Consider the following 26057-nt stretch of genomic DNA (forward strand, 5'->3'; position numbering starts at 1 on the left):
AAAGGGAGGCTGAAGCCTAGAACATGTTCCTTACTGACTCACCTCATACGATCCTTTTCTAGGTGAGATTTCAGACTTAGTTTTCTTCTCAAGCATTCCAGAAAGACCACTGTGGAAGCCTAAAGGCAGCTGGGAGTAGCGAAGGAGTGATTCTATTAATATGGGCTTATTTTTACCCAGTATATTTCTTATAAAAATGATTTTTAGCAGCTCTCATTTTATAAAATAGAGACAAGCATGGTCATAACCACTGATTTAGCATGGGTGAGTTTTGTAAGATAAACTGCTTTGTAAGTCCCAGGAATTAAGAGAATAAAGTTAACAGTTGTAAAGATTGTTTTCAAGGCAGATACTGCTGTTGATGGCCTGCAGCAGGTGGGGAGGTTGTCTATTGCAAAGCTAGGTTCCATCCAGATGACCTCACTAAAGGTGCTCTGTGCCCTTTTGCTCTTTGAAAGTGTTTGCTAAAATGCATATTCTGATTGAGTAGGTTTGGGCCTGAGCTTGCATTTCTAACAAGCTTCAGGGCAGTACCAAAGCCAATGGTTCTTGGGGCTATTCTAGAGTAGGATTGAGTTTGCTTGCTAAGGAAACACAGCTGCCTGTAGTTTTCACAAGAGCCACTAGATGTCTCCGTCATCCATGAGATCTTGCTCCTAGCTTTACAACCAGGAGTCTCCAAGCCCTGAGAATGAAATAGCAAATTTACTGAAAATAGAGGCTTACCCATGAACTGGTGTTTGGATTCATTGTTTCTACCTGAGACTGACTTTGGTTGAAAAACAAACGTTGAGTCTTTTAGGAGAAAGATGTCTTGAAATCAAATTGTCCAAGAACTTCCAAGAGACCTGCTTTATTTATACTGTGAAATGAAATCTCAAATATCAGTTAACCCTCCATGAAAGTTACCAGTAGAGAATTATTTCCACAGTCTTAAAACTTGAATTTTTTTTTTTTTAAGAAACCAAGGTAAATACTAGTCATTTTATCAGCATGAATTCACCAGTTTCTTCCAGGACAAGATGGCTCTTAGGTCAGTAGCTTCAATAACTCAGGTGATCTTTGAAAAAAATGCAGTAAGCACTTGGGAAATCCAGCAAGCTTGTTACATGCTCACGTTACGGAGAAGAGAGGCCCAGAGGTCTTCTGCCAGCGGTGTCTTGAAGAGCTGTTCAGTCACAAGCATTTCAAAATTGCAAATTTAAGCCCAGAAAGTGCACTCAGTACTCAGCCTAGCTTGTTTTCAACAGGCTGTGATTACATTGACATGAGACCTCGTGGTTTTTCCATGACTCTCGGGGAGTTTCCCAAATCGAAATATCTCCAGTCTGGAGCCCATTAGCTTCCCCAGCTGTGGAAACCTGCTGACTGCTTGCTGCTCTGTTTCATTTCCCTCTAGCGAAGCCAGACCCAGGGCTCACTTCCCCTGGCTAACTCAAGCTCCCGGTGAGACGGTTGCCCGGTTTCATTTAACAGGTTGGCAGGAAGTTGATCTGCAGACACAGGACAGGGCACCAGTGGGAGCCCGTATTTCGTAGCCCTCAGGCGGGCCACCGGAGCCGAACGAAAGTAACTGGGTGATTGACAGTGGCCATTTCAAGGCCTGACTTCAACTCCTTTGCAACCACGATCACCCAGAATAGACTGCTGCCTGGCAGCGAGGCCCCAGTCGGCTGGGCGGCGCCTGCAAGTGGCCTCTGGTTGCAGTCTCAAGAACCACTCGGTTTCGGTTCCGGGCGGATTCCCGGTCTCTTCCCTGGGTCACCTGGGAGACGAGCTCGGCCCGCCTGCAGTTCCCATGGCAACGCCAATCCCCGGCCAATCCGGGCCTCGGAAGTACGGGCGCCCGCCCTCAGGCCGGGACCCTGAAAGGGCCGGGAAGGCCCAGCGGTGGAGGGATCTGCTGCCGGCCTGGTCATGCTCGGGGGCACAGAGCGTCTGCTCTGGCTCCTGCTTCTGTCGCTGCTGCTGCCGCCCCCGAGTGCGTGGGGACACGGCGGCCAGGCAAGGCCGAGGGAGGGGACCGAGGAGGCAGGCTCGGCCGGGGCTTGGCTGGCCTTCAAGGGCCTGCGGGAACGACTGAGGGCGGCCGGCGCGCTCTCCAGACGCTACTGGGCTCTCTACAGCTGCCGCGTGTGGCCTGAGGGCTGTGGGAAGGATGAGGAGGCGTCGGCGCGGCCCCCGGGTAAGACCCTCGGGCTCAGGAGGGCGGGAGCGGGCGGGAGGGATGGGCGAGGCCCGCTGGGATCCGGCCGCGGCGTTCAGAGCCTCGCGCCTGTCCCGGGCCGTCGCGATCAGCAGACGAGCGCCTTAGCCAACGGCTCTGCTCTTCCGCCCAGCCTTTAGGCCGAGCTAAGAGCAGGGCAGCCTCTTCGGAACCAGGAACCCTCATCACTGCCGCTGGCGCTGCGTCCTTAGGCAGACGAGCGGTCCTGGCTGCACTCCTCGCCCGTTCCTGGCTCCTCCAGACACGGCTTACACGTCCCTGCTGTCTCCGAACCTGCCCTGCCATTATTCCAAGGAGCTGCTCTTGCCCACATTCTTGATGACTTTGAGGAAAATCCCCAGTTGGGCACTCCCCTCAAGTACCTTGTCGTCCTCCTCAGCTGCTTACAGAAGCTGAAGCTGGGCTACCAGTCCCCCAGACCTGAGTTCTGATTTAGTCTCTGTCACTGATAAATTGTGAGACAGGGTCGTCAAATTAATGTCCTGGCCCTGGTGGTCTCAGACTCCTTGCAGTCGATGTCGTTAACTCTAGGTTCTGTAGTGATAATCCTGCAGTAGTGCTAGAAACATCTTTCATTTAAATTAAAAGTTCTTTTTTGGGGGATGGAGAGGAGAGCAGGGCCTCCAGACATGAGGGATCTTAGTTCCCCAACCAGGGATCCAACCTATGCTTCCTGCATTGGAAGTACAGAGTCTTAACCACTGGACTACCAGGGAAGTCCCTAAATCAAAAATTCTAAATTCCAGTGAATGGTTTTTGTTTTGTTTTTGCCAGTGCTCAGTATATTCAAATTGACATCTGATAGAAGAATGGAGCCTGGCTGGCTACTGTCCATGGGGTCACAACTTAGCGATTGAACAGCAGCAAAAGAATTGAGACACTTGGGGTTGGCCGTGATCAGATGATTCTGCAATCCAGAGCAAGTAGGAAGCATGGTAATCACGTTACTGTTTGTCTCCCTCGGAGACCGCAAACTCCTTGCAGGCAGGGCCTGGGTAACTTACACTTTGGCACAAAATAAGATTTATTGTTGAGTAAATTTGCTACAACTAGAGCTGCATCTATAGCAAGGCCATCTACTTCCTCATTACTAGAGATGCCCACCTGAGCCCATTCCCAGGTGCAGTGAGAGGAAGGCCCAGGGCAGAGCGGTGGGGAGTGGTTCTGGAGAGAGGACGGAAGAACCACTCTGGTAGTTTGAAGGGAGGCAGTGTTCAGCCCAGCCTGGGCTCCATTCCTGTCTCACAGCTCCTCCTTTTCTAGGCTGGAGCTTTGCCCTGCTGGGCCAGCAGTACCTGGATATCTTGAGCACGTGGTCCTGCAGCTTCTGGGACTGCTGCGACAGAGGGGACTGCAGGATCATCAACAACTTCACAGGTTAGACCTCACGTGGCCCTCAGGGCCAGGAATCTTGGGGAGGGAGGGAGGCAATTCAGGAGAATGCCAAGGCGTAGGGCCCCAACCTCAGTTTGCCCATAGCTGGCAGCATGGTAGAGACCCTCCCTGTCTCCACCATGCCTCCCATACCCTGCACCCTCATGGCTGAAAGAAAGGCCTTGGCAGAGGGCTTTGGCCACATTAGCTGCTTCAGTAGGTGTTGGCTGAATTGAATTGAAATGAATAAAATAAGGGGGTCTCCCTAAAATATTTAGGGGGTCCTGAAACTTCCAGGCAGGAGCAACTTCATGGTAGTGGGGGGCTGGGTTCCTCCTCCAGACAGGACTCTGCAACCCTGCTAGGGGGGTGTCTTCAGAACCTTCAGAAAGGGTGAAATCAATGTGGATTTCTCAAACTCTTCAGAAAATAGCACTGAATCTCTTCTACTGCAAGGTCTGCCCAGTGGCTTCCTGTTGTGAAGTCCCCAGACAGGATGGCTCCCACCTCAGAGATGGTCAGTGGTGCTCACTCTCAGCCATCCCCAAGCCTGAGGGGGATGCATCTGTGTGCCCCTGCTCAGCGTGGCCTCTTCCCCATCCCTAGGCCTTGAGGCGGACCTGCGCGTGCGCCTGCATGGCCAGCACCTGGCCCGGGAGCTGGTCCTGACGGCGGTGAGGGGCTACTTAGAGATGCCTCGGCCGGACAAGGCCCTGGCTCTGTCGTTCCACGGCTGGTCTGGCACAGGCAAGAACTTCGTGGCGCGGATGCTGGCAGAAAACCTGTACCAGGACGGGCTGAGGAGCGACTGTGTCAAGGTGTTCATCTCCACGTTGCACTTCCCTCACCCCAAGAATGTGGACCTGTATGAGGTGAGGCCGGCCGTGCTGAGGAGCTTGGGTGAGGGCTTGGGCCTGACGGAGGCCTGGGCAGCCGAGACACAGGCCTGGGTGCTGGGAGAGAGGCTGAAGCCAGCCCTGGGTGTGGGGGTTGGAGGACAGCAGCGCGGGAGGGACGATGCTGTTACCCTCAGAGACAGCTACTCAACAGGTGAGGCCCAAGAGGGCCTGAGCTTAACCAGAGAATCCATATGTTCAGTTTGTAAACTGGAGTGGAAGTGCCTCAGGAAGTGTGAAACAGAGCAAGTTAAAGCTTTATCGTAATCACCCCACATGGTGTACTTCCTTCAGGCTGTTCCCCTGTGCTCTTTAATGTCTTTATAATTTATATTGGACAGAAAGTTGCATGTTCCACAATTTTTTTTTAAAAGAGGCTTCTCATAAGTGGTTTTTCCACGGCTTCCCAAAATACTCATTTCGTGCCAACAGGTGGACTCATCACATACAAAGAGTTTCTGCTGCTCTGCTATATTGGGTTTTGTTCATTCAGACATGTTAGCCATGCAATGACCAAACCCCCCTGCAGCCTGCCAGAGGTGACTGTGTCTGGCTTTGGCTTTCAGTTTCAGTATTTGGAGTGTGTTGACCTGGGAAGATTACATAACTTTGAGGACAGACTGCCATGGCAGTTTCAGTGTGGCCTGGCAGGGCAGGCTGCGGGTCAGGACCCCCAAGAAAGAGCTAGCTGGCTTTTCAGTAAAACACCTGTGACTCTCAGCCTCCCCACTGTGGAAATCGACACGTTCACACTCTCACACCCACACACTGGGGAGATGGGGCTGAAGTCAAAAACCAGGAAGGCTACAGATAGATGGAGACTGTGGGCTCTGCTCAAACACCTCTCCCTTGGGGAGGGAGGTGGGAGGGATGTTCAAGTGGGCGGGGACGTGGGTAAACCTCTGGCTAATACATGTTTGGTAGAAACCAACACAATACTGTAAATCAATTATCCTTCAATGAAAAATTAATTAATTTTTTTAAAAAAACACCTCCCCCTGGGGCAGGAGCTGGCCCTGTTCTCCTGGGGAACTCTGCAGAGCAGCATCGTTTCAGTCCAGGACTTACTATCCTGCCTGGGGTGGGGAATCCCAGTTTTGAGTTGGGTCTCTTGGGCACCAGGCTGGGCTGAGATCTCAGGGAAGAAGCTGGTGGGTGCTCTGCTCCTGGGAGTTCAAGACAGGGCTGCCTCTGGGCACCCGAGCCTGTCTCTACCTGTCATCCCTGTGTGACAGCCTGACTGCTACCCCTTGGGGGGGGGGGAGTGAGTCAGCAGTTAGTTCTGGGATGGAACCTCATCCTGGAGCGGGGAAGCAGGGCTGGGGCCATTTGCCAAGGCCCTTTCCCCAGGCTGGCTCCACTAGTTGGCTTTTCAATCTCAGGGTGCAGGAGAATCACCTGGGAGGCTTGTTAAAGGAGGACGGCCTAGCTCCATCCCCAGAGGTTTAGATTGGTGGTTCTGTGGTGGAAACCAGCTCCAGGTGATCCACTGTAGACACCCTGGGAAAACCTCACTAGGGCCCTCAGGGTCGGGAGGTGCCTCCCACTGCTTCCCAGCAGCTCCCCGTATTCTGTGCAGGAGGAGCTGACGGACAAGATCAGGAAGACGCAGGAGCACTGTCGCCAGACCCTGTTCATTCTAGACGAAGCTGAGAAGCTGCACCCAGGACTGCTGGAGGCCCTCAGGCCACACCTGGAACGCCAGGCCCCCAGCAACCGCAGAGCCGAGTCCAAGAGAACCATCTTTCTTTTTCTCAGGTAAGGCCAGAGAAACAAAAGTCAGGACTGGGTGAGGGGAGGAAGAACCCTGTCCGGGCAGTGTGTGTGCCAAGCTTGGGAGCTGAGGGGGGTGGGGTGGGGTTCATGCTCTCCTAGGCTGCCTACCCTTTTCCGCAAAGGAAACCAACACAAACTCCAGGAGAGAAAACAGAAGCCCAGCTGCTTGGGTGGCAGCAAGGGTGGGGAGCCTTAGGTCTCCTGCCCTGATTCAACCAAACACTTCTGAAGGACTCTGACCCCACCCCCACCACCAGCACAGGCCAACTAACTCCCGGGACCAGCCTGGGGAAGACCCAGCCATCCCTTATCTGGCCTCCTCCCTGGTTCTCAGGATCGGGAAGCTCCCTTAGACTCCCCAGTTAGTACATGGCCTCCTGAGGGAGGGATACTGGGAGTCCCCTCTTAGATGGACATTAAGTGGTTTTTTTAAATTGAGGTATGATTGACATATTAGTTTCAGGTGTATAATTGATTTGCTATTTGTTTATAATTGTGAGCTGATCACAATAAGTTTAGTTAATATCTGTCACCATCAGTTCAGTTCAGTCGCTCAGTCATGTCTGACTCTGCGACCCTGTGAATTGCAGCATGCCAGGTCACCATACATAGTTATAAAACCTTTTTGATCCTGTGATGAGAACTTTCAAGGTGTACTCTTCTCAGCATCTTCCAAATATGCAATGCAGTATTATTTACTAAAGCCACCATGCTCTACATTACATCCCCACGAGTTACTAGTTGAAGTTTGTACAGTATTCATCTTATTTTTTCTCTTTCTGACCTATTTCACGCAGCATAATACCTTCAGGATCCACCCATGTTGTTGCAAAGAGCAAGATTTCCTTCTTTTTAATGGCTGAATAATATCCCGTTATATATGCATTTTTTTTCCTTTTCCATTCATCTACTGATAGACACACTTCATTTCTTATCTTGGCCATTGTAAATAATGCTACAGTGAACATGGGGGTACAAATATCTCCTTGAGTATTTTCATTCTCTTCAGACAAATATCTAGAAGTAGAATTGCTGGATCATGTGGGAGTCCTAGTTCCTAGTTTTAATTTCTTGAGGAACTTCTGTACTGTTTTCCATAGTGGCTGCACCAGTTTACACTCCCACCAGTGATACACAGAGGTTCCCTTTTCTCCGCAGCCTTACCAACACTGGTTATTTCTGATCGCTTTGATGATAGGCATTCTCCCAGGTATGAGGTGGTATCTCATTGTAGTTTTGATATGCATTTCCCTCGTGATCACTGATGTTGAGTACCTTTTCATGTCTCTGTTGACCACTTGTATGTCTTCTTTGGGAAGATGTCTATTCAGAGCTTTGTTCATTTTTTCATTAGATTATTTTTTGCTGCTAAGTTGTATGAGGTCTTTATAGATTTTGAATACTAACCCCTTATCAGGTATATGATTTGCAAGTATTTTCTCCCATTTGGTAGGTTTCCTTTTTGTTTTGTTGATGGTTTCCTTTGCTATGCAGAAGCTTTTGGTTTGATGTAATCCACTTGTTTATTTTTGTTTTTGTTGCCTTTGCTTTTAGTGTGAAATCCAAAAACATAATTGCCAAAACCACTGTCAAGGAAATTACCACGGATGCTTTCTTCTAGGAGTTTTATGGTTTCAGGTCTTAAGTTCAAGTCTTTAATCCATTTTTTTCTTCATTTTATTTTATATTGGAGTATAATTGATTAACAATGTTGTGTTCATTTCAGGTGTTCAGCAAAGTAATTCAGTTATACATGTATCCTTTGTCAAATTCTTTTCCCATTTAGGCTATTACAGAGTATTGAGCATAGTACCCTGTGTTATACAATAAGTCCTTGTTGGTTATCTATTTTAAATATAGTAGTGTGTACATGTAAATCTCAAACATCGAATTTATTCTGCCCCTCCCCCACCTTTCCCCTTTAGTAACCTTTAGTTTGTTTTCTAAGTCTGTGAGTCTGTTTCTGTTTTATAATAAGTTCATTTGTATCATTTTTTAATTCCACATATAAGCAATATCATATGATATTTGTCTTCATCTGACTAATCTCCAGATCCATCCAAGTTGCTGCAAATGGCATTATTTCATTATGTAATGGATGAGTAATGTTCCATTGTATACATGTATCAGTCTTCTTTATCCATTCTTCTATCAATGGACATTTAGATACGTGGATTTATTTCTGGGGTTACTGTCAGATCTAGTCCCTTAAATCTATTTCTCACTTCCACTGTATAATCATAACAGATTTGATTTAGGTCATACCTGAATGGTCTAGTGGTTTTCCCTACTTTCTTCAATTTAAATCTGAATTTGGCAATAAGGAGTTCATAATCTGAGCCACAGTCAGCTCCTGGTCTTGCTTTTGTTGACTGTATAGAGCGTCTCCATCTTTGGCTGCAAAGAATATAATCAGTCTGATTTGATATTGGCCATCTGGTAATGTCCATGTGTAGAGTCTTCTCTTGTGTTGTGGGAAGAAGGTGTTTGCTATGACCGGTGCATTCTCTTGGCAAAACTCTATTAGCCTCTGCCCTGCTTCATTCTGTACTCCAAGGCCAAATTTGCCTGTTACTCCAGGTGTTTCTTCACTTCCTGCTTTTATATTCCAGTCCCCTATAATGAAAAAGACATCTTTTTAGGGTGTTAGTTTTAGAAGGTCTTGTAGGTCTTCATAGAACCATTTTAGGAATTTGGGTGCTTGTATGTTTATAGTTATGATCTTCATAGGTCTATCATTCGTCTTTACGTAGTATCTTTCTTTGCTCTTGTAACAGTCTTTATTTTAAAATCTATTTTGTCTGATATGAGTATTACTACTCCAGCTTTCTTTTGATTTACATTTGCATGGTATACCTTTTTCTATACCCTCATTTTCAGTCTGTATGCTTCCCCAGATGTGAATGTGTCTCTTGTAGACAGCATATATATGAGTCTTGTTGTGTATTCAGTCTGTGTCTCGGTTGAAGCATTTAATCCATTCACGTTTAATTTGGTTATTGATATATATGTTCTTATATTTTGTTAATTGTTTGGATTTGTTTTGTAGGTCTTTTTTCTTCCTTTCTTCTTTTGTTCTCTGCTCTTGTGATTTGGTGACTAACTTTAGTGTTGTGCTTGGATTTCTTTTTCCTTCCCGGTGTATCTATTGTAGATTTTCAGCTTGTGGTTACTATGAGGTTTTGGTATATTTACAAACAAGAGTGTTTTAAGTGTTCCTGGTCTTTTAGCTTTTATATGCATTTCCAATATCCTGCATTTGTACTCACCTCTTCCCATGATTGATGGTTTTGGTATCATATATTTGTGTGTGGGTGATTTCCTACCTTTATTGCATGTTTGCCTTTACCAATGAGCTTTTTCCATTTGTAATTTTCTTGTTTCTGGTTGTCGCCTTTTCTTTTCTGCTAGAGAAGTTCCTTTAGTATTAGTTGCAAAGCTAGTCTGGTGGACTGAATTCTTAGCTTTTGCTTGTCCGTAAAGCTTTCGATTTCTCCATTGAATTTGAATGAGCGGCTTGTTGGGTAGAGTATTCTTGGTTGTAGGTTCTTCCCTTTCATACTTTAAATATATTGTTTCACTCCCTTCTGGCCTGCAGAATTTCTGCTGAGAAATGAGCTGATAACCTTATGGGAATTTCCTTGTATGTTGTTACTTTTCTCTTGTTGCTTTTAATATTTTTCATTGTCTTTAATTTTTGTCTGTTTGATTATTGTGTTTCTCAGCATGTTCCTCCTTGGGTTTATCCTGCCTGGGACTCTGCACTTCCTGGAATTGGGTGACTGTTTCCTTTCCTTTCTTAGAGAAGCTTTCAGCTATTAATATTCTCTCTCCAAATATTTTCTCAGGTCCTTTCTCTTCCTCTTATCCTTCTGGGTCCCCTATAACGCGAATGTTGCTGCATTTAATATTGTCCCAGAGGTCTCTTTGACTGTCCTCTTTTCATTCTTTTCTCTTATGTTTGATGGCAGTGATTTCCACCATCCCGTCTTACAGCTCACTTATTGTAAGTTCTCCTCCCTCAGTTATTCTGCTGTTGATTCCTTCTAGTGTATTTCTATTTCAGTAGTTGTATTGTTCATCAGTTTGTTTATCCTTTTTTAAACTTTTATTCGTTTCTCTTAAGCTGCACTAGGTCTTTGTAGCTGTGCACAGGCTTTCTTTAGTTGCAGTGAGCAGGGGCGAGTCCTCATTGCAGTACACAGGCTGCTCACTGCAGTGGCTTCTCCTGTTGCATAGCACAGGCTCTGAATGCATGGGCTTCAGTAGCTGTGGCACATGGGATCTTCCTGGACCAGGGATCAAGCCTATGTTCCCTCTATTGGCAGTGAATTCCCCGCCACTGGAGTGCTGGGCAAGTGCTGTTTATTCTTTACTTCTTCCAGGGCTTTGCTAAGCATGTCACGTGTCTTCTAGGTCTGTGACCCCATGCTCTTTCTAGTGATTCTTTTTCTTGGATCATCCTTACTGTCATTCCTCTGAATTCTTTTTCAGATAGGCTGCCTCTCTTCACGTCACTTAGTTGTTGTTCAGGGGTTTTAATCACGTTTCTCCATCTGGGACACATTCCTCTGTCATCACATCTTGCCTAACTTTCTGTGATTGCAGTTTCCATCCACAGACTGCAGGGTTGTAGTTCTTGCTTCTGCTGTCTGCCCCCTGGTGGATGAGGCCAATAGGCTTGTGTAGGTTTGAGGCTTGTGCCCTACTCTTGGAGGTCATACACAAGGTTTCATGTGCACCAGGACCCAAGGAAAAAAGCAGGGACTTCATAAAAGCCTGGGCAAGGCCTATTAGCTGATGCTGGAGGGCCTCCTGCAGAGGCAGAGGGTGGCTGGGGTTCATTGCAGAGACAAAGACCATTGCACTGGTAGTTCTGGGGAGTATTCATTGGTGTGAGCCCTGCTGGATGCTGCCATTTTCTCACCAAGACCTGGCTCCACCCAACTGGCTGTAGGCTCCAATGCTGGGACATCTCAGGCTGATAGGGTGGGAACACTGCCCCACCCATCAGCAGACAGACTTCTTGAAGTCTTCCTGAGGATAGAGCTACCTGCTAAACACCTTGACACACTTTGACATGGCCCTGCCCACCAGAGGGATAAGACCCAGCTTCTGTTTCCCTCATTAACATTTGACATTGAAGTCGCTCAGTCGAGTCCGACTCTTTGCGACCCCATGCACTGTAGCCTACCAGGCTCCTCCATCCATGGAATTTTCCAGGCAAGAATACTGGAGTGGGTTGCCAATTCCTGTGCCCAAATGCCACTGGCATTAAAGACAGATTATCTCGTGTCTCCTTGTCCCCGGGCTAGGGAGCCTGACCTGAGGCTCAGAACTTTCCTGTGGGAGAACTTCAGTGATATAATTATTTTCCAGTTTGCGGGTCACCCATTCAGCCAGTATGAGATTTGATTTTATCACAGTTTTGCTCCTCCGACCATCTCATTGTGCCTCTTCATCTTTGGATGTAGGATACCTTTTTTGGTAGGTTCCAGCATTTTTCAGCAATGGCTGTTCAGCAGTTAGTTGTCGTAAGTGAGCTCATGTCCTTCTACTCTACCATCTTATCTCCATCTTTAATCCATTTTGAGTTAATTTTTGTGTATGGTATAAGACAGTGGTCCAGTTTCATTCTTTTGCATGTGGTTTCCTAATAAATTTATTGAAGAGATTGCATATTCTTAGCTCCTCTTTTGTAAATTAACCATATATGCATGGGTTTATTTCTAGGCTCTCCACTCTATTCCATTTATCTGTGTGTCTGTTTATATGCCAGTACCATACTGCTTTGATTGCTAAAGCTCTGTAATATAGTTGGAAATGTAGTTCATGTGCTGGGAGTCCCCTCTTCAGTTCAGTTGCTCAGTCATGTCCGACTTTGTGACCCCATGAATTGCAGCACACCAGGCCACCCTGTCCATCACCAACTCCCAGAGTTTACCCAAATTCATGTCCATCAAGTCGGTGATGCCATCCAGCCATCTCATCCTCTGTTGTCCCCTTCTCCTCCTGCCTCCAATCCATCCCAGCATCAGGGTCTTTTCCAGTGAGTCAACTCTTCGCATGAGGTGGCCAAAGTATTGGAGTTTCAGCTTCAATCATCCAATGAACACCCAGGACTGATCTCCTTTAGGATGGACTAGTTGGATCTCCTTGCTGTCCAAGGGACTATTAGAAGGGCATTAAGTTTTCAAGTCAGCATATTAGTTGAAATTTAAGTACAAACTACCCTTAAAAATTCCCAAAGTATAAACAGTTGGAGGATAGTTGCCCATGAAGTCCAACATGGCCAATTCTTTCTCCAGCCTTGGAAAGTCTGTTTCTTCACTGATCATGAGAGGAAGTCACTGGCCTGGAATTCAGGGTATAATGTCGATGAAAAGCTTTCCAGCTCTTGTGTTGAGATTTGCAACCTTACAATGTAGGACTGATCACTTTATAAACACTGCACTCCATTTCCTGTTTTGCTCTACTGTGTGCCACAGGTTCTGGAAATGGCTTTGCAGAAAGTGAATTTTGAAATCAAGTGTCCAGCTGTATCTTTTTATGGCAGCTCCAACAGAAAGTCCTCCCCAAGTTCTATTAGCAGTCAAGTTTGGGTCCCTCTTGGCCCAACTTGAATGCATCACAAGCAGCTTCTTTTTTAAAAATTATTTTTAATTGAAGGATGATTGCTTTACAGTATTATGTTGGTTTTTACCAAACATCAACATGAATCAGCCATAGGTTGACCCATGTCCCCTCCCACTTGAACATCCCTTCACCTCCCTCCCCATCCCACCCCTCTATGTTTGAGTTCCCTCAGTCATACAGCAAATTCCCATTGGTAATCTATTTTAGATATGGTAATGTATGTTTCCATGTTACCCTCTCCATACATCTACCCTCTCCTTCCTCCCCTGCCAGCCACATCCATACATCTGTTCTCTGTCTCCATTGCTGCTCTTCAGACAGGTTCATCAGCACCCTCTCTCTAGATTCCGTATATATGCATTAGTATATATTTGTTTTTCTGACTTACTCCACTCTTTATAATAGGCTTTATGTTCATCCACCTCATTAGGACTGACTCAAATGTGTTCTTTTTATGAACGAGTAATAACTCCAGGAGTTGGTGATGGACAGGGAGGCCTGGCGTGCTGCGATTCATGGGGTCGCAAAGAGTCAGACACGACTGAGCAACTGAACTGAATATCCCATTGTATATATGTTCCACATTTCTTTATCCATTTATCTGTCGATGGACATCTAAGGTGCTTCCATGTCCTAGTTGTAAATAGAGCTGTAGTGAACATTGGGGTACATGTCTTTTTCAATTTTGGTTTCCTCTGGGTATAAGCCTAGTAGTGGGATTGCTGGGTTCTATGATGGTTTTAATTCTAGTTCTTTAAGGCATCTCCACACTGTTCTCCCTAGTGGCTGTACTAGTTTGCATTTCTACCACCAGTTGAAGAGGGTTGCTTCCCTTTTCTCCACACCCTCTTCAGCATTTATTTTTTGTAGACTTTTGGATAGCAGCTATTCTGACCAGCGTGAGATGGTACCTCACTGTGGTTTTGATTTGCATTTCTCTGATAATGAGTGATGTTGAACATCTTTTCATGTGTTTGTTAGCCATCTGTATATCTTCTTTGGAGAAATGTCTGTTTAGGTCTTTTGCCAACTTTTTGATTGGGTTGTTTGTTTTTCTGGCATTGAGTTGTATTAGCTGCTTGTATATTTTGGAAATTAATCCTTTGTCAGTTGTTTCATTTGCTATTATTTTCTCACATTCTGAGGGTTGTCTTTTCACCTTGTTTATAGTTTCCTTTGCTGCACAAAAGCTTTTAAGTTTAATTCGGTCCCACTTATTTCCATTACTCTAGGAGGTAGGTCATAGATCTTGCTGTGATTTATGTCATAGTGTTTCTGATCTTACGTTTAGATCTTTAATCCACTTTGAGTTTATCTTTGCATATGGTGTTAGGCAATGTTCCACTTTCTTTTATGCACAGCTGTCCAGTTTTCCCAGAAGCACTTATTGAAAAGACTATCTTTGCCCCACTGTATATTCTTGCCTCCTTTGTAAAAAGAAGGTATCCATAGGTGCATGGGTTTGTGCTATCTTGTTTCGTTGGTCTGTTGGAACATATGAATTGTGAGTTTTTTTGTTCTAGTTCTGTAAAAAATGCCATTGGTAATTTGATAGGGATTGCATTTAATCTGTAGATTACATTTGGTAGTATAGTCACTTTCACAGTATTGATTCTTCCAACCCAAGAACATGGACTCTCTCCATCTGTTTATGTCATATTTGATTTCTTTCATCAGTGTCTTACAGTTTTGTCTCCTTAGGTAGGTTTATTCCTGGTATTTTTATTCTTTTTGTTGCAGTGGTAAAGGGGATTGATTCCTTAGTTTCTCTGATTTTTCATTGTTAGTATATAGGAATGCAAGTGATTTCTGTGTATTGATTTTGTATCATTGATTAGCTCTAGTAACTTTCTGATGGTATCTTTAGGGTTTTCTGTGTACAGTATCGGGCTTCCCTGGTGGCTCAGATGGTAAAGCATCTGCCTGCAATGCGGGAGACCTGGGTTCGATCCTGGGTCGGGAAGACATGTCGTCTGCAAACAATGAGAGTTTTACTTCTTTTCCAATCTGGATTCCTTTTGTTTTTCTTCCCTGATTGCCATAGCTAGGAACTTCCAAAACTATGTTGAATAATAGTGGTGAGAGTAGGCCCCCTTGTCCCTGATCTTATAGGGAATGCTTTCAGTTTTTCACCATTGAGAATAATGTTTGCTTTGCGTTTATCATATATAGTCTTTATTAAGTTGAGGTAGGTACTTTCTATGCCCATTTTTTGAAGTTTCTTTTTATCATAAACAGGTATCTAATTTTGTCAAAAGCTCTTTCTGCATCTATTGAGATTACCATATGGTTTTTATCTTTCAGTGTTAGTATATCACACTGACTTGTGTATATTGAAGAATCCTTGCATCCCTGGGATACACCTGACTTGATCATGGTTTTTGATCTTTTGAATGTGTTGAATTGTGTTTGCTAGAATTTTATGGGGATTTTTGCATATGTTATCAGTGATACTGGCCTGTAATTTTCTTTTCTTGTGTTGTCTGTGTTTGGTTTTGGTATCCGGGTGATGGTGGCCCCATAGAATGAGTTGGAAAGTGTTCCTTCCTGTGCAATTTTTTGGAAGAGTTTTAGAAGGATAGGCATTAGCTCTTGTCTAAATATTTGCTAGAATTCACCTATGAAGCCATCTGGCCCTGGGCTTTTGCTTTGGGGGAAATATTGGATCACAGTTTCTATTTCAGTGCCACAAGCAGCATCTTGCATTCAGTGGAAGCCAAACTACTCCTCCCTGCCATCACCCTCCTCCCACAAGCCAGTACATGTTCACTTGGGGATTTTCCCCAGCTTTAGGGGACCTCGCTGGTGACTCAGCTGATAAAGAATCTGCCTGCAGTGCGGGATCCCTGGGTTGGGAAGATCCCCTGGAGAAAGGGCCAGCTACCCACTCCAGTATTCTGGCCTGGAGAATTCCATGGACTGTATAGTCCATGGGGTCACAAAGAGTCAGACACAACTGAGCAACTTTCACTGTGAAGAGAATTAAGGGGTCTGGTTTTCCCTCAAGGCTTGGCAAGTATGAAGGAGTGAGCTGGGATTTTGGTCTGTAAGTAACATTGGTCTGTTACTAACATTGAAAGATAAAAACCATATGATAATTTCAATAGATATAAGTAAGGCTGACAGGACCTGCAGTGCATTGTGAAGGAGGGCACAGGAGCCTCCAAGGTTATTTTAAGAGGAAAGCAGGGAAAGATTTTCTGCTGTGGTTTGAGTGGTTCAGAATTAGGAGGCAAGGACAGTAAATTCTTTGAATTAGCTCTCCTCCTCAGCTGTGTATTACCCCCTTTGAGGCAGCCTGGAAGTATGGATCTCTTCCTGCTGTGAATTAGGTGGGGGCTCCAAAATGCAGGGTCAGATAAGGAGTCATCTTGGTTCCCCAAGGCTTCTCCCCCAACGCCCTGACAGGGGTGGGGACCCAGAACCTCCTCCTCGCTGCAGGAGGTTCTTCCTTCAGAACGGAAGGAAGCCTGGAGCCCGGCCGCCTCAGGTGCCCTTTCCTGTTGCAGGGATCCTTTGCCATTGTGCATGGCTTCTTCCCCCTCTGCTGCCTGGTTCCTTCCTCCTCCTCAGCTGAGCCCACTCCTGCCTCCTAGCAATGGCCGTGGCCAACCTTTCCCTCACTGGTGGCAGGATTTCCTAATGTGACCCAGGTGACCCTGCTATCTCTAGGCAGACGTTGTATTTTAGTCATTGACCTGCCAGCACTGCCCTCGTCTAACCCACTGCCTGCCCTTCCCCCCATTACCCCGGCCTCTGTGCCCTGTCCAAGGCCAGAGGGTCCTAATGAGCAGACAGATGGCAGAGCGTGGGCAGGGTCTGGGGAGAAGCTGCCCCCAACCGGGCCTACTCTGGCAGGGGATGCAGAGACCCTGCTGGCCCTGGAGGAGCCTCTGAGCCCCTTGGGGAGGAGGACACACAGTGGTGACAGGAGGCGAGGACATGGCCTCCAGTTCCATTGACTCTGATGTGGGCCCAGCAGGCCGGGGTGGACTGTCTGGAGCCTGAGGGCCAGCCAGACTGACCCTGGGGCTCAGCACCTCGCTGCCCCAGGCGCCCTCAAAGCAGCACCTCTAGACCCCATCGGGTGTTCTGGTGATGGGCGGGGGAAGACTGTGTCTCTGGATTTGATTTCTACAGTGACCTTACCTATGTGGTGAGGACTCTTACATTTGAAAGGAAAGCACTGATGATGTAAACAAATCCCTGGTGTAAGGCTGGCGGTTTAACCCTGAAACAAATCCTGAGCATGCTGTTTGAAGTGCTAGTGGCTTTGGGCCCCCTGCAATGCGGTGGTGTCTGAATGTAGAAAGGAGGTGGCAGCTGAAGCAGGGAGTGTAGTGGGGAGTGTGGGTGCAGCTAGTCACCCTAATCCTCAGAACCAGTCTGGCCTCTGGGCCTGAGGGAATCAGGGCCCCTGGCTGGGCACCACAAAACTGACATTGACTACTTCTGCCCATTTTTACCAAGTATAGAGGCTCTGGGAATGGTGTCACAGGGCTGGGCGGGCACATGGAGCTCTGAAGATCAGAGCCACAGTCCTCCCACTGAAGCTATGAAGTGAAGAGGGTTAATACCTGCTCTCTTTGGGCTGTTGTCAGGAGAAGAACGGATAGAAAGGGCTTTAAAAATTAGAAGAACTATACACGTGTAAACTGTTCATGGAATCAAAGGCCTTGTACCCCAGCACACAGGAAGTACTCATGGAAATGTCTGTTGACTGACCATCGAATCTAAGGTGACCTAAGGAGGGCTTCTTAAATCATCTGCTTCAGGTCTGTCCTTTTACAGATTAGGAAACGAAGGCTCGGGGAGATGATGCTCGAGTCGAGTTTGTGGCTGTTCTTTAGGGAAGACTTAGCGGTCCAGGCTGGGGTTGGCGAGCACGGTTCTGGAGAATCCTTTGAGTCCCGTCCTCTGTGGTCTTAGGACTGGTAAGACCACAGGCTCTCCCCTCCCAGAGCCAGGGCAGAGGGCGCATCACTAGGGGGGCCTTCCGTCCCTCGTCCCTTCAGAACTCCCGGTCCGCAGGTGACCTGGGAGGATGTGCAAGGGAACTGAAGCACTCTGCGAGGGCAAGCTCTGTTAAAAAGTATAATGTTGGGCTTGGGTTGGAATAGAAAAGGGGCCCTGGTTATGTACTGGTGGGTGAGATAAAGCCAGAAACATGGAGGGTGAAGAGAGACCCTTGGCTGTGGGACTAGAGGAGAAAAGTCAGAAGGGAGGTGGAGATCTCAGACGTCAGGTCAGGTGGCCCTCTGGGTGCAAATGGGGACAGCACTGGAATCTGTGCCCCTGGCGCTGAGTGAATCCTGGTCCTCTCCCCTTCACCCTGGACGCCTGCCCTGCAGCCTGCACACGTGTAGACCTGCCTTTACCTCCCGTGAGTTTTGCAGGATGGGCAGGTCTCGCCTCAGCTGACGTAGTTGTGGTCTGGCATGTACACAGATGACCTGCCCAGTAGGCCGTCCTACAGGAAGAGGAGGACCGCAGCTTCAGGAAGTAGAGGAGAGTCGACGTAAGCAGCTTTCCCACCTGCAGAGGTCAGAGGAAGTCTGGCTGAGCAGGAGACAAGGGGTGGGGATTCCCCTCATCAGTGCCAGGCCCTCCAGCTGGGGGCCCCTGGCCTCGGGAGTAAAATGGAGTTGTAAGGGGCACACTGGCCCCTACAGGAAGGAAGACTGCATCCCTTGGCAGGAAAGGATGCCTGCCCCAGGAGGTGTCCTCCTTGTCCATCGTGGAGGCAGGCAGGCAAGCAGAGAACCACCCAGCTCCTCCTGTGTCCCAAACCCAGCCCCCAGGACACACTCAAACGCTGAATGAGCAGACAGATGAGCTAACGTACCTGAGTGTCAGCCACTCAAGAGTTTGATGAGGACAGAATGCAAATATTGGCTCTTTGCTCTTTCCCTTGCCTCCCTGCTTCCGTCACTCATACTCCCTCACTGTACTGGGCTGGAGGGAAAAGCAGGGCAGAGCTCGGTGTGTAAGGAGCTAGCAGAAGGCCTGAGTACTGTGAAGCAGACAGGAGGACGCCAGGAGCAGGGAGCATGACCTGCCGCCAGCTCCTGGCTTCACGTCCTCCTTCCCAGCTTCTCCTCTCTAAGATTTCCTCTACCCCTCATCACTCTAACTCATTCCTCTTTCCTGTGTTTTAGACCCACAATTCCAGTGAAATTACACAACACTCAGGGCACAACATTCAACCATGTGCAAATCCAAGCTGGCGTCTCCACTCTTCTCTTAAAGCGCACTTCCACTGAGCAGGCTGCGGGCCACTCCAGGCAGACACTTGTTTCTCTTTGGTGACCTCCTCTGTCTTACTTCTCACGTCCATCAGTTACAGGGTCCTCTCAGTTGTGCCTCCTACACTAACTTTAAACCCTTCTCCATTGCCTTTATCATCTCTAAACATGCACTATAGCACAAAGCTCTCTGACAAGCTTTCTCTTCAATCAAACCACTGTGGGCCCAGGAACAATCTTATTAGAAAGTAAAGCCGATCAGACCTATAAGCTAAAATCCACATGACTGGCTGACAAAGGCATCATGCCAGCCTCAGCCTGCCTTCCATGCCTCTGCTCCACACGCCTCTCCAAGCAGCTTGCAGCTCCTGACCACCACAAGCCCTCTGACCATCCATGCCTGGACATGTGCCCTTCCTGCCTTACATCTGATGAGCACTGCGGGGTCTGTGTGTGCCCAGAACCCTCCTCTGCCCTCTGAAGTCTTATTCCCGGGCCCCAGCTGCCCTGGAATCATACACATGGGCCTCTCCTTCCATACAGAAGTCAAGGGAAAGACCGACATCCTACCATCTTTGTGCACTCTGCATATAGGACAGTCTCAGTGTTGGTCAAAAGAGAGCAAGGCAGGGAAAATGGATGACCAAGCAGGACAGTGCCTTTTCTGTACAGACTTGTGTTGTGACAAGATTTCCTGGAGGATGGGAGGCCCAGGCCCCTCAACCTCCTTTCTGCCAGTCACCAACGGCTCCAGTGGTCAGACTGTGCATTTGGAAGCCAAATATAAAAATAATGAAATCTAAGACATAAGACCATTGAAACTCCTTGAAGAGAACATAAGCAAAACGTTTTCCAGCATAAATTGTGGCAATATATTCTTGGATCAGTCTCCCAAAGCAAAAGAAATAAAAGCAAAAATAAACAAATGGGACCTAATCAAAATTAAAAGCTTTTGCACAGCAAAGGAACCCATCAACAAAATGAAAAGACAACCTGCTACAGAAAAGAGAATAATTTGTAAACAATGTAACAAGGAATTAATTTCCAAAATATATGAACAGTTCATACAACTCAATAACTACCCCCCCCCCGAAAACTGGTATGTGTGCATGCTCAGTTGTGTCCCACTCTTTGTGACCCCATGGACTGTAGCCTGCCAGGCTCCTCTGTCCATGGGATTTCCCAGGCAAGAATACTAGAGTAGGTTGCCAAGTCCTCCTCCAGGGGATCTTCCAGACCTAGGGACCAAATCTGCATCTCCTGCATTCCGGGGGACTTCTTTGTCACTGAGCCTCCTGGGAAGCCCCCCGAAATGGGCAGAATACCTAAACTGACCTTCCTCCAAAGACATACAGATGGCCACAAACACATGAAAAGATGCTCAACATCACTAATTATTCAGTTCAGTTCAGTTGCTCAGTCGTGTCCAACTCTTTGCGACCCCATGCAAATCAAAACCACAATGAGATATCACCTCATATTGGTCAGAATGGCTAGCATTAAAAAGTCTACAAATAACAAATGCAGGAGAGGGTATGGAAAAAACGAACCTTCCTATATACTGTTGGTAGGAATGTAAATTGGTGCAGTCACTATGGAAAAGTCTGGAGGTTCCTTATAAAATTAAAAATAGAGCTACCATCTGATCCAGCAGTCCCACTCCTAGGCACATATCCAGACATTATGAAAATTGTTTCAAAAAGATACATACACCCCAGTGCTCACAGCAGCAGTCTACAAAAGCCAAGATATGGAAACGACCCAAATGCCCATCAACAGATGATTGTTTTAAGAAGATGTGAGGAACACACACACAATGGCACATTACTGACCCATAATGAAGAAATATTGCCATTTGCAGGATGGACCTAGAGAAGATCACACTAAGTGAAGTCAGTCAGAGAAATATCATATCACTTATATGTGGAATCTATAAGAATTATTCTATGTACAAAACAGATCCATAGATGCAGAAAACAAAGATGTGGTTACCAAAGGGAAAACAGGAGGTAGGGAATAAATTAGGAGTATAGGATTTATAGATACACACTAGTATAAATAAAATACTTAAGCAACAAGGATTTACTGTATAACACAACAGTTGATATTCAATATCTTATAATAACCAAAATGGACAATCTGAAAAAAAATACATATATATATATAACTGAATCACTTTGTTATTCAGTGACTAGTTTGAATCACTTAGTTTTACCTGAAACTAACCCAACATTATTTATCAACTCCAATTTTTAAAAAACCCACCAACAGAATCTATTAACAGGACTTGTCTCTTTCAGTAACCTTGGGGGCAATATCATCAACGAGGTGGTCCTGAACCTGCTTAAGGCTGGGCAGTCCCGGGAAGAAGTCAGGATGGAACACTTGGAGTCCCGCCTCCAAGCTGAGATTGTGGCCTCCACAGGTAAGCGATTGTGGCCTCCACAGGTAAGCGATTGCCAGCCTTGCAGAACATAAGCCTCTGGTGAGAGGGGAGGTAGAGAAAAACGTGTACGTGCTGGAAGTTGTGCTCATGAGACAAGACAGGGTACTCAGGACCACAGAGGCGCCATATAATATTCTTGTTGTCAGCTTGATGTAGGCATGAGAAAAGTCCTTTTCTGAAAACTATCCCTTAAAAAGGGAATAGTTGGCCTTGACCATACAGACCCTTGAAGAAGAAAAGTCTCACTATGTGAGTCTCAGTGGCTCAGCCTCCAGTTGTAGGCAGGGCCGCTGCACCTCTGCCTTCTGCCATCAGATGAAACCATAGCCTGGAAGGCACACGCAGTCTCTCCCTCTCACACGCCTAGTTCCTCTCGGCCCTCTCTCCCTGAAGGGAGACACAGTTGCATAGTTCTTGACACAGACTTAAGACAGCCTTCCCAGGGTTGCCCTTAGGGTGGGGGAACACCTCGACTCCAGCTGGGCTCAGCCCCAGGTCAGAACTCATGTAACCCTGCTCTTGATTTCAGACAGTGGCTTTGGGCACAGCCGTCTCGTGAAGGAAAACCTGATTGACCTCTTCATCCCCTTCCTGCCACTGGAGTTCCGTCACGTGAGGCTATGCGCACGCGACGCTTTCCTGAGCCAGGACCTCCTGTATACAGAAGAGGCCCTCGATGAAATTGCTAGGATGATGGTGTACGTCCCCAAGGAGGAACAGCTCTTCTCATCTCAGGGATGTAAATCTATTTCCCAGAGAATTAGCTACGTCCTGCCTGAGGGCTAGATGAAAACTTCCCAAAGCTGCCTTCCTTCCACTAATGGACCCTGGGCTGTCGTGGCAGCACACTGTCCAGGACATAAGGGGTTGGAAGGGCAGGCTAGCAACTGGCAGTCATGAGCACACAAGCAGTGTGTAGAGGGGAGGCCTTAGATCAGAGATAGAGCCAATGCTTAAGATCACTTGGTGCCTTAAAGAGCCACATTCCGAAATGTGAGCCAGCTGGTTGGGGGAAGTCATGTGGGAGAGACATCCCAAGGATTTATTAGCATCTGCCTGCAGATGTCTGGCCTTGGTGTTGGGCCTAAGGCTGCAGTATGCTCGGTGACAGAGAAGGGAAAGACTAACTTCTGCTTACCAGTGGCAGGGGCTGACCTCACGTTTGCAGGCTGGTGGGTGAGCTTTCAAGTTGTTATTCCCAGAGGAAGGCTGAGCAGCTTCTATCTGTGAGCTCAGGCCAGAGCTCAGAATAAAGGACACAGAAGAAGTTGTTGTTTTTTTTTTTAATCAGTATAGGTGAAGATTTCTTCTGCTCTGCAGATTTTTAAGACTTAAATTAGTGACCTTAACATATGTAAAGATTAAAATTTTGTATTTTTTTCTAAAACCCTCGGCTTACTTACCTTCTTATTGAGCCCTAGTAATCATGCTCCCGCAGCAAAATTCCATGCGCCAGGTGGTATGGATGGGGACTGGTGGAGATAGGGTGTGTGCTGGCACCCAGAGCTGACAGGGGGGTCAGCTGCTCTGCCAACTTAGCTCTGTTTGCTGCGGGACCACATCAACTAAGCCAGGCCTCCACAGCATCTTGCCCTTATATATGAAAACAGCACTCCTGTGCTCCCAGCTTTAAAGTCGTCCTTGAGGACCGAATGGCCACGTGTAGATGTGGGCATTGTGCCTCTAGATACACAGGAGGTGCTCACCGTTTTGCCCCTTCCCTTGGTTCTCCCCTTCTACCACACTTCTGGAATCACACACGGCTTGCTTTCGTGTCATCACCTCAGGTGGCCCTTTTATTTACAGTCCTTCCCACCCTCTCACCAGGAGCGCGAGTAAAAGGGAAACGCTTCTGGTTCTCTCCCATTTAACAATTACATTAATTTACTCCAATAGCTGCCCCAAGGTTAGGAGCACCTAGCCTGAGCCATATTAGATACCCAATCAATACACAAATGAATGAAAGGAGCTTGGTTTTGCACCATCCATGGGACAGAAGTAAACTTGGCCTAACTGCACAATGAAATGAGGGGGGTCAGTCTTAAGCGCCTATCTCAGTCTAGAGCATCTCGGGAACAGTCTTGCAGCCCCCCAAGCCTATAACATACCTGGATCTAAACTCTGTAGACACACTTTAAAAGGCACGTTGTACAGCTTTAGGTCTCAAAGCCACAGAACAGCTGACCCTTTCAGCACAGGTCAGCCATATCTGATGTCATAAATACTGGGTCAGAACCTCATACCTCGGGACCAGAACGAGCAACAGGCTGCAGTAATTCCACACACTCCCCTGGAGCCAGAAACTGCTCAGCAGCTCAGCCACTTACCTCCCGATGGTGAGACCACAGGAAGATGTTGATAACTTCAGTTTAACCTTGGCAATGACCTCATAGGGCTGTGAGAGTTAAGTGAGTTAGTATTTATCAAGTACTCAGGACACAGAACTTTGGCACCATACTCAAAGCCCAGGAAGGGCCTTTCCTGCCATTCTCTCAGACTCCTGGTTTGTTTCAGGTAACTTGATGTTTGCAAGCACGTCATGTGCCACATGTGATGCCTAACCTCATGTAATTCTTAACACTGAGGATTAAACTACCTCATGTAATCCTTAACATTATGACTTAGGGATCAATGTAATCACCATTTAATGACTGAGAAAACTGGGGCTGTAAGAGGTTTAATTACCTTTCCAGAGCTCGTCAGTGGAGAAATGGAATTCAACTCAGGGAGTCCAACTCCAACGCTTTAATGACTTGTTTCTAAAATGATTTTTTTTTTTGGGGGGGGGGGGCACATGCCATAGCCTCGGGTTTGGAAAGTATTGTAAGCAATACAAAGAGGGAAAAGATAACAATGGGAGGTTCTCCTCAGAAAAATCTGAAACAAGAATTTCTAAACTAAAAATGTGTGGGGGAAAAGGATTGACAGTGGAGGGTACAGAGGTGTATAAACTGATGCTTAACAGCGTCAAGGAGGAAAATTTTTCCTCTTTCGTTTCTAGAGTCTTTGGCTGGCCTAGTAATTAAGTTGACATAGATTAAGAGGAGAAAAATGAAAGTTTAATAAAATGTATACATGGGAGAGACACAGGAAAACTAACTTCAAAATGGCAGAAATTATCACTTTAAATACTATTTTCAGCTAAAGACAAAAGCAGATATTGGGTCCAGCGGGGCAGGGAGGTGCGGGCCGGTGGTCAGTTACGGACGGTTACCAGGAAGAGCATAGTAAACCAATGTAAGGTGGTTCTGCAGATTTACTGATAAGTCACCACCTTCTCTATTGTTAAGTTTCTCGAGATTTGATCCTCCTCTTCCAGAAACAGCAAGGGAGATACTCTAACAAGTGGAGAGCTCCCTCACAAATGTAAATCTCTTAAAAAAGGATAACTTTTACTCAGTTTTCAGAGCGTCACCTGTGTCTGCAATTTCTTATAGATAACCAACTTAAAATAACCCTTATGCTGAAGAAGCACATTCTGGGGTGGCAAATTCTGCTGCCCTACAACAGCCATTCTAATCGAACATTATACACACATGAGTATATGCTACTCATCCTTCAGCAAAATGTCACTTCCATTAGAAATGAGCATTCTATTCATATTAAGTCAAATAGTGGAATCAAAATGTCATAAATTTCTTAGCTAGGCAGAAATTCTAAAGTTTTCTAAAATATACATACTATTTATATGTACAAAAATTTTTCTACTACGCTTTATAAAGGCTTAAGAATATCAAAAAGAAAAGGAGAAATTGAAAAACAAATGACACGGGAGCACTGAATATGAAACAGAAAAAGTGAACACACTAGATACAAGTAATAGATTTCTAATTCAAAAACACGGATATGCCACAAGCAACAAATGTTTACTGCACAGCACGGGAAACTACCATTAATATCTTGTAATAATCCATAACGGAAAATAATCAAAAAATAGTGTGTGTATATGTATAACTGAATCTATACGTACACATATATTGAATGGGGGCTTCCCCAGGGGCTCAGAGGTAAAGACTGTTTGCAGTGTAGGAGCCACAGAAGATGCGGGTTTGATCCCTGGATCGGGAAGATCCCCTGGGGGAGGGCATGGCGACCCACTCCAGTATCCTTGCCTCGAGAGTCCCACGATGAGAAGAACATGGTGGGCGACAGTCCAGGGGGTCCCAAAAAGTGGGACGTGACTAAGCAAGCACACACACACAACTGAGCCACCTTGCTGTGCACCTGAAATACTGTAAGTCAACTACACTTCATAAAATATATATATATTAAAAATTCAAAACCAGAGGGATGGGATGGGGAGGAGTTGTGGGAGGGGGGTGTGGGATGGGGGACACATGTACACCCATGGCTGATTCATGTTGATGTATGGCGAAAACCACAATATTGCAAAGTAATTAGCCTCCAATTAATAAAATTCTAATGTTACTTCTAAAAGCAGTAAAATCACTCATTTC

General features: G+C 46.4%; 1 protein-coding gene across 2 annotated transcripts; it reads left to right on the top strand.

The window, feature by feature from the left end:
• Positions 1-1867: 1867 nt before the first annotated feature.
• On the top strand, positions 1868-26037 carry TOR3A (torsin family 3 member A). Of its 2 annotated transcripts, XM_027975914.3 has the most exons (7): positions 2029-2185; positions 3002-3162; positions 3491-3604; positions 4208-4473; positions 6077-6255; positions 21455-21579; positions 22130-26037. In XM_027975914.3, the coding sequence occupies exons 2-7, from the start codon at positions 3129-3131 to the stop codon at positions 22384-22386; spliced, it is 975 nt and encodes a 324-aa protein (XP_027831715.1). In that variant the 5' UTR covers positions 2029-2185; positions 3002-3128; the 3' UTR covers positions 22387-26037. The 2 variants fall into 2 exon arrangements, with proteins under 2 accessions (XP_027831712.1, XP_027831715.1); XM_027975911.3 differs by lacking the exon at positions 3002-3162 and having other exon boundaries at positions 1868-2185.
• The last annotated feature ends 20 nt before the right edge of the window (positions 26038-26057 follow it).

The sequence above is a fragment of the Ovis aries genome, chromosome 12 (assembly GCF_016772045.2).
Source record: "Ovis aries strain OAR_USU_Benz2616 breed Rambouillet chromosome 12, ARS-UI_Ramb_v3.0, whole genome shotgun sequence".
NCBI lineage: Eukaryota > Metazoa > Chordata > Mammalia > Artiodactyla > Bovidae > Ovis > Ovis aries.

Bases quoted from the DNA above. Each gene is read 5' to 3' on its own strand.
- TOR3A (XM_027975911.3), top strand. From the start codon at position 1,918: ATGCTCGGGGGCACAGAGCGTCTGCTCTGGCTCCTGCTTCTGTCGCTG. The intron at 4,474-6,076 runs GTGAGGCCGGCC...TATTCTGTGCAG, and splicing joins AGAATGTGGACCTGTATGAG to GAGGAGCTGACGGACAAGAT. The intron at 21,580-22,129 runs GTAAGCGATTGT...TCTTGATTTCAG, and splicing joins TGAGATTGTGGCCTCCACAG to ACAGTGGCTTTGGGCACAGC.